At 33.5% G+C, this 8694-nt stretch overlaps 2 protein-coding genes across 3 annotated transcripts; one reads left to right on the forward strand and one right to left on the reverse strand.

Annotated features, from left to right (window-relative positions):
* Positions 1–257: 257 nt before the first annotated feature.
* Positions 258–2256, reverse strand: LOC142644353 (uncharacterized). Its single transcript, XM_075818984.1, has 3 exons — positions 1954–2256; positions 661–768; positions 258–566 (listed from the first exon to the last, which is right to left on the reverse strand). Exons 1-3 carry the CDS (start codon positions 2254–2256, stop codon positions 258–260), a joined length of 720 nt encoding a protein of 239 aa, XP_075675099.1.
* Positions 2257–4845: 2589 nt separating this feature from the next.
* Positions 4846–7972, forward strand: LOC142605395 (B3 domain-containing protein Os01g0723500-like). Of its 2 annotated transcripts, none has more exons than XM_075776858.1 (4): positions 4846–5068; positions 5707–6085; positions 6287–6402; positions 7583–7972. In XM_075776858.1, exons 1-4 carry the CDS (start codon positions 4997–4999, stop codon positions 7817–7819), a joined length of 804 nt encoding a protein of 267 aa, XP_075632973.1. In that variant the 5' UTR covers positions 4846–4996; the 3' UTR covers positions 7820–7972. The 2 variants fall into 2 exon arrangements, with proteins under 2 accessions (XP_075632973.1, XP_075632974.1); XM_075776859.1 differs by having other exon boundaries at positions 7587–7806.
* Positions 7973–8694: the final 722 nt, after the last annotated feature.

Genomic DNA, 8694 nt, shown 5'->3' on the forward strand with positions numbered 1-8694 from the left:
CTTGTACAAACTATGAAGACAAGGTCATGGAGAGAATCAAAGTGGTTATTACTTATTTATCAAAACAATGTCACATGGAGAACTTCAAAAATAAATGTCAAAATTGCGTTGCTTTTTGGAGCAGATGAATGAATTTTACTTGTACATAGAATAAGCATTGGCCAAATTTAGCTCACTAGTTAATAGTACAAGTTATAAATTCATTAATCGAAATCATCATAGATAATGATTGTTACATATTACCTGGACACACAAACTTAAAAGAGCTTGTCGAATGGGCTAGTGATTGAATCACGAAGATTGGAGAACACACCGTAGAGGGAGTACTGCCGAAGATTTTTCACCTCATACCATGAATTTAGTGCACGAAGATTCTTATCTGTACCAGAAAATGCCACTTGTATGCTTAAATTGCAATCAACAGACCCACCTCTGTTTTTACACTTAGAGTTTGGTACTGCACAGTATTTATTTTCAAGGCAGACAAGAGATTCCCCTTGGCATGCATCGCATCCAAAGTTATTCCAGAACATATTTTGAAGAGTACCCTTCTGGAATTCAAGGACCTGTATGACAATTTAAATAAAGTTTTCATGCTATTCCAAGAGAGGATGAGAGATAAAAAAGGAAAAAATTTCATGCAAATGTTATTGAGTTTACCAAAGTGAAACTAGTTATGGTGTTGCCGGAGTCTGAAACCATTACTGGGTTTGACCTTGCTGCATACTTGTGTCCAGCAAATGCTACCATATGCCCACCAAACGCAGCCTGGGAAACTACGGTAAATTATTCGATGTATGAACAATTATGTCACTCAAATCATAATTGACTTGTCAACTGGTCACAAGTTGAGATTTACCAAGAAAATTTCTTCCACTCAGGCATAGATTAACACCACACAGTTTGTAAGAGAAATGGTACAGTTAAGACTGTTAGAATTCAGACCAACAGAACAAATGTATTCATTGTTTAATGATAAATGCATAAAGCCATAAAGAAAGAAAGGAAAGAGAATCGTTTCTTGATGTTGAAAAAGACATGAGGTGGAAAATGGTTGGGGAACAGCTAAGGACATTTCTAAAGAGAGCCTTCAAATTGATAGCTATGAAGTTAATTTGAGTACGGAAATCAAAGAGAAAGGCAAGTCATCAAATTGATATAGTCTCTTCAGTGACAGTGTAGGATGAAATCAATAAATAAATAAAAAATCAAGTTTGTGAATATAAATAAAGGGGTCTTCTAATCATCTAATGTATGCTTTGAGATTAAGTACAATGCTTGATATGATTATATGATAAGCAAAAAATTGAACATTTTGTGTTGACCATATTCTACTATTGCCTATACAACTGCCATTGCCTAAGCACCATTACTCTATTTTTGTTTCAATAGTACAATATTGCTGCTTATAAATTTGTTCCCCTGTGAGCAAATGGCTAAAGCAAACCATGCCTAAGGACAAATTCTGACATGAACGACGATGTACATATAGCTCCAATGAAGTGTTAATCAAATCCAAAAATCCACTCATGGATGAAAATGAATATGACACTATTGGGAACGAGTTAAAACTCTTTCAGTGAGTTATCTTTGTTGGTGACTTCAAGAGTTGGATACTTCAATTTTAAAATGGCTTAAATTGAGTACTTCAATGATGTTTACAGTTCCATATATGAAATACCTTTGTGGTATGGTTTTGGCAAATCAGTTCATCTATAACCTCAACATCAAGAGTACATATATAATATGTCTGATATCAGGTATGTCCTAAAGCCATCCCAAGAGAAGATATAATAATAGTGAAGAAAGAAACAAATGGAGAAACACCATAAAGAGCCAATTGAGAACTCTTATGCGTACTCATTGAAGAAAGTATAACTCACATGTAATTCAGAGAATCTCATAGCAAAAGAAATCATAGAAAATTTTCCAAGTGACACGAGAACTACATACCGGATCGAATGAGCTGCTATTAATGGTAAGTAGAGAGATCTGATCAACCTTGGGCCTAAATAGAGCAAGTTGAGACTGTTTGCTTTGGAGGGCAAGACGCTGATCACAAGGAGACAATTGAGTGTTATTGAAAGTGAAGGACTCTCTGCTTGAAAATGCAAGACCAAAGGTAAATCCGTCCAATCTTTGAACGCGTGCATCAGAGCAGGGACTAAAGATTTTGTTATTATCAGCTCCATCTGCAACCAACATCATCATCATAATAGCAACCATCATCTGGATCACCAAGGTCATTGACCTCATGATTATCCCACCTTTACCTCTCTCCATCTTCTTCAGTCCAATAACAGCTTCAACAATAAAAGGGAAAAATCACTTACATTTTTTGCAATATCAGAAATGGATTCTTTGGAAATTCTAAGCAATGAATAGAACTGTACAAGTTTCCAAATGATGAAAGCAAGGCAAGATGGCAAGCATCACTCTTGCATTTTTAACAAACTTAGCTAAGAAAACCAAACAAGAAAAAAGACAAGGCATTGAACTCAGAAGATTTGTATCAACAGAAGCAACTTGATAAATTTAAAAATCCAACAGATCAATATATGAATATAATTAAAACATACAATCCAATGTGACATAAAAACCAAAAAATAACATCTATTCGAATCCAAGACAAGTTACAAAAACCAAAGAAGAAACCTAATTGAAAAATAGACAATAGTTTCAATCAAAGTATAAATCAAAATTTGAAGGGGAAAAAAAACATAACGTACCAGAATAAAAAATAAGCTTCAAGGCAAGATTTTTAATTGAATCAACCCTCTTTCAAAGCTCAAAAAGTTTTATTAGAACCAGTTTTCTATGACTTTTATTTGAAATTCATCAATAATTCAAAGATTAAACGTAAAAGGTATGAAATTTGATGAATCCCAAATGAAAATTTATTGTTTTTAATCTCATTAGCAATATTTAAGGTTAATCTAAAATATTTGGCAGCTCTTGTTTTAGTTTACCTAGGAAGTAGGAACAATTCAAGGAAACTAACCCTAGAGGCGCGAAACAGTTGGATCTTGTCCCATAAACGGTTATAGAAGTTGATGTGTCACATTGGAAAAGATTTTTTTAAAAATAATTACAATTTTTTCTTTTTATATCAAAAATAATAAAGTTACAAACATTTTTACAAAAAATATCTACAAACTACATATGTGGTTATGGTGAGTGGCTATAACTTATTAGTAAGTGAAAGATTGACGGCAATGATGGATCTAGATAAGAATTGAGTAAGTCTTGTGGCACAACAAATGTCACAACTCGCACATGTTGTGAGTTATGGTTGGTGGAGGGGTGTCCCCACATGTTCCCACATGGACGAGTTGTGACATTTGTTGCCACTTTACGTGGCACAAGACTTGTTCATAAGAATTAGTAAAAATTTGGCATAACAATTGTTTGTAAAATTGTTGTAAAATAGGTAAATAATAGAGTAAGAGAGGTGGCATTCAAATCACAAACACATGACACTTCAAAAAATGCCATTATTGTAGGTTATAATTTAAAGTTTAAACCTCAATTACAATCATGGTTTTAAATTCTAGTAGCAGTGTTTAACTATTATTATTTAGTTTTTAGTATTGTTGAAATACGTGTTTGAGTATTATAGAAATACGTGTCAGAAGTATTTTTAGTATTTAAATATTGAAAATTGTTGTTTAAATGCCACTAGTATGAGTGTGTTTTGTTGAGCGTAAAAAGATTTGACCATGAATATGAAATTTGTGACCAATCGGAGAGGATAAATTGCATAAATATTATAATTTGTTAAAGTTGCATTTTAAGCACCATCTTTTTCTAATGGAATGTCTATTAGTATTTCCCTTTTTCGAGAGAAACAAACATTCGCACACAGAAGAGTAGATAGGATTCTATAGTATTATTTCTAATACAAAAACAAAAACACACCACAAGTTTGGTGGAGGCATCTATTAGTATTATTTCTAACCTTTTTTTTTTTTTTTTTTTTTGAGAAAGGTATTATTTCTAACTTAAGGAAAGAAAAAAAGAGACCATATTTTATTTCAGTAAATCCTACTCGCAAGTCCCATGGTATAGGTGATGTGGTAATCACACCAATAAAAATAAGTAATCTAATACAAAAATTACTATTCTAAAAAAAATCTAATACAAAAATATAGTATAAACTAAAAAAGTCACGGAAAAAGTTAATATTTATATTGAGAAGTGATGATAGTTATGCATTGTGTGTATAAGGGACAAACAATGCCACGCAAAATCAAATCGTGTTTTCAAGGTGTTTCAAGGGGTATGCACGGGAGTGTGTAACAAGAATTAACCTAAATTGGAAGACTTATTCAACAACAACAACAAACTTAAATTGGATGACTTGCTTTTACGGGTTTGGATAATTTCATCAATCATATTCTAAGAATACCTAATAATTTTCTTAAAATTGTACTGACTTTTCATATAAGAAAAATAAAATTATACCTGTCAACAAGTAGGCATTAAATTGTGGGTAGTCATCATGCATTAAGAAATAAACTTATATCACCTTTTCTGCCACCACTTTCATTGCAAATAAAGGACAATGACACAATGTACTGTTGGTACTCTAGCAATTCAAAGGAGTGAAGAACCCACAGTAGCCCAAAGATTAATACCCATGACGTTGGCCCTGTCAAGTCATAGATAGCTCAGTGTAAAATTTCTCACACTAGTGACTCAACCTTCCATGGATAAATTGATGGTGAACACCTATTCACATGCTTGTGCAGAAAACAATAATTAATTGCCTCTTTCATCAAAGCAAGTTCTGGTTCCTTGGACCTGATAATATGCTATGTCTAACAACATTCTATTTCTAACAACATTCCAAATCATACATGAATTCCTAGACTGGTACCATCAACTACCTTATTAATAGTTTTGTTTCTAATGGGCACCTTTATTTCACATTGGCGATCTAGATATATAATATAGTCATAGGCTAAGGCTTTCAAAGCTGAAACTAGAGAAAACCATGGATGAGTTTCTTGACAATAGGCCCAGCTTCTTCAAGATCATCTTTGAAGGCCATACCACTGAAAGCATGGTGATTATGTATCCCTGTGTTCTTGAATTTATAATTTCTCTATTGTTTTCTTCTTCCTTCCCATATCTATTATTTTTTGGACAACTGTTATTTAGAAGTAAATAACTAAATATATCTCAATCTGGATACCAAGAAAATGTTGTATGATTCAAAAGGTAGTACTTGCATCTGTAACTCCAAAATTTTGAGTGTTCAAGTTTTCATTTTGAAGTTGAATGTTTTAGTTTAATTTTAGTGGTTTTCATTTTGAAGTTGAATGTATTGGTTCAATTTTAGTTGAAAGTATGGTACTTCAATTGTGATTCTGTTATGTTCTCTAGTCTTTCAGGTATAAAAGGGATTTAAGAGCATGTGAATGGAACATCCCTTACATAATAACTTAATTCCTAGCCTGCAGGACTCTTAACTCATTTTGCAATCTGCTATGGCTGTTATCATTTGAATTGAAATTTAGGCTTGATTTGCACAATTTTCAAAGATGTAGTCAATTTATGTTAGAGAGAAAAAAAGTCTTACAAATGTTATGCACTTATTTCTTACCATATTCAGAATCAAATTGCCCATGCTGCCATGTTTTAGGCTGTTCATTCCACAGACGCTTAAATTTTATCTTTTTTCATTTCTTTCATAACTTGCAGCGAATCCCACCAAAGTTTGTGAAGCATTTACCAATAGAGTTGCCTGATCAAGCAATTCTCAAGGGTCCCTCTGGTGAAAAGTGGCATGTTAAACTATGCAAGACTGTAGATGGCTTATATTTGAAAGATGGTTGGGAACAGTTCTTTCGAGATCACTCCTTGGGAGATAATGAGTGGTTGCTTTTCAGATATAATGGAGATTTGTGTTTCAATGTGCACATTTTTGGAAAAAATGGATGTGAAAGAGTTGATGCTTCATCTACCAAGGCAAATCATGAAACTGCCTCCTCGAGTGGTAAAAGGCCACGAGGTAGACCAAGAAAAACCCCTCTTGGTTTAGTTCCCCTTCATGAGTCTAAGCCTTGCAAAGTCATTCTAGGTATGCATTCACAAATATTGCTTTGATACAAACACAGAGGCATATACAGTTACACACATGTTGATACAGATACTGAAAAATATTAAATTAAGATGTTAATACACAAGAATAAACCTGGAATAGTTGAAAGCCATTTTTTTGAATGCACACACACTTTGGTAATAAAAACTTAAATTTTCATCCATGTTTTACATGTGGCAGGTCAACAGTGTAATTCAAATGGATCAAAGATTTGTAAAGTGGCGGATTCTTTTACCTCTGACTTTCCTCACTTCAAGTGCTGCATCAAAAAAAGCAGTGTAGTAGAGTTCCTCCAAGTAAATATTTCTTTCTTTTAAACACTGTCTGCTTTGTTCACCAGTTGGCACAGTTTATGAGTCCAGTGACTAACACTAGTAGCTAGCAAGTCCAGTAAACTTGCATCGTTGAATGTCACCCATTCTCCTTATAGAATTAGAGGTCTCTTTCACTTTTAAGCGCCTCCAAGGTTACCACTTACACCATCTTTCCCACTATTCTACAGGTTTAACAAGTTATGTTAGATCACCTTAACCACTAACCATCCATAGGCTTCTCACACCAGTTTTAAATTTTCTAAATTTTTTTTAAAAATTTACTGTCAATTGGGTTTCAATCATTGACTGACTTAATAGCACCAAATAGCAGATGTTAACTACTTACTTTTTTTCAATTGGCAAGTTCCACACACATCCTATGTGTCTCGGAACTCACAGTATATGATCCTCCATCCTGTTTTTATGGAAGAAGTATTATTTGAAGCATAACTTATTGGCAAATGAAAGGTTAGGCTACAATTTCCACTAGTTTCATTAGAAAATTTTCCATCATTTAGAACCTCGAGATTTACTTACCTTAGCCTCCCAACAATCTTCATGTTGTCACTCTTAGCACTATTGTTGTACGGCATTAGATATAATTAGTAGTCTTGATACAACTTGTATATCTATAAGGCTTAAATCAAACTGTGGCTCATAATTGTTTGTGTTCTGTATAATTAAGTTGTATCCAATGAATTTTTTTCTTGTTCAGTTTAATTTGCAATTTAGGTTTACAAGCTTTTCTCCTCAGTGCCACTTTTGCATTTAGGCTTTTTTGTTGTTGGCAAACAAACCTTCCAAAGAGCATAAACAATGTGTCATTTCGAATTGAAGAAGTGTTTAATTGTTGAAACCAATGATGTCTACAAAGTTATTTTCGCTAAGACTATGAGATTTCATTGACTATTTACATCATTTTAAAGAGGTATATGGTGTTGCTTCTCCATTAATTACATGGTAGTCGCATAAATATTAGATTAGAAAAACTGAATGTCTTTTGTGTAAAAAAAAACCTTGAGTTTTAACCAGTTTGACCACCAGCTCTATGTAGATTCTTCACTGACCATATTTGATGTTTTTTTTTTTTTTTGGTTGAGAAAGACCATATTTGATGTTTGATTCTATAAGTTAATTTACAAAAGGGATGCCATCTATGCAGACAGTCCCCTCTATCTTTGCTAGGAATCACCTTCCTCAAAGCAATAGAAAGATCATCCTACGGAATTCAGAAGGTAAATCTTGGGAGATGAATTATATCAACAAAGAGAAGAATTATAAGTTTTCTAGAGGGTGGAAAGACTTTGTACGTGATAACAAGCTCAAGGTTGGTGATATCTGCATATTTGAGCTTGTGGCCAAAAATGAAATGCGCGTCCATATTTTTCCAGTAGACTAAAAATTCAGATCGGAACTTGTTAAAGAGTCTAATCAAGGTGTTAATCTAGTTTAGCTTTATCACAGTAGCTCCATGATTCTCAGTTTTCTCAGTCAAAGTTAAATTAGATCTGTGTTATCTCTTGTATAAGCACTTATTAACATGGTCATATATTGGTACTTAACTGTTCTTATTTTTGCTTAATCTAGTTAAGGCATTTTAGAGTACTTAGAAACCTTATTGAGACCTGTACTCTGAATTGATCATGTTGGTTGTCCTTCAACATGTTTCATTTTGAATATCAAGGTAGCAATTGCTGATCATAAATGGAAACTAGATAACTAAAGAATGCTGTTGACTGTACCATCTGCATGACCAATAAGGGCTATATGAAAGGCAGTCTGGAAGGAAATACTAAAATTAAGAATCCGAAAACCATAAAGGGTAAAATTTAAGATCCAGATCAATCAGGAAAATGTGAGTCAAACTCAAGTTTCATCTTCATGTTACTAGATAAATTAAATCCAGCTGCAAAGGCATATTATTCATGACCGAATGAAGCATCATCTACTAGTCCTCGCGGCCAGGAAGAATAGCACAAGCATAGTGTTGAAAATTAGGAATTTCAGTCCATTTTCTAACCATTAGATCAGGTATATGGTGGTCCTGACCAAGCATTATGTATTAGCCCTGCATGGCCAAAGCGAAGTAGAGCCAGCATAGAGTTGCAAATTGGGAATTACAGTCCATTTTCTTATATAAAATCAAATATATGGAGCCCCAGATCAAGTATTCCAGCATGACAAAATGTGTTCAACAGTGCAAGTGACACCAAAACCAGATGTCTCTTTAGACTATACTCTTCATTTGCAAAAAGAGATTATATAATTGCATTG

The sequence above is a fragment of the Castanea sativa genome, chromosome 7 (assembly GCF_040712315.1).
Source record: "Castanea sativa cultivar Marrone di Chiusa Pesio chromosome 7, ASM4071231v1".
Classification (NCBI taxonomy): domain Eukaryota; kingdom Viridiplantae; phylum Streptophyta; class Magnoliopsida; order Fagales; family Fagaceae; genus Castanea; species Castanea sativa.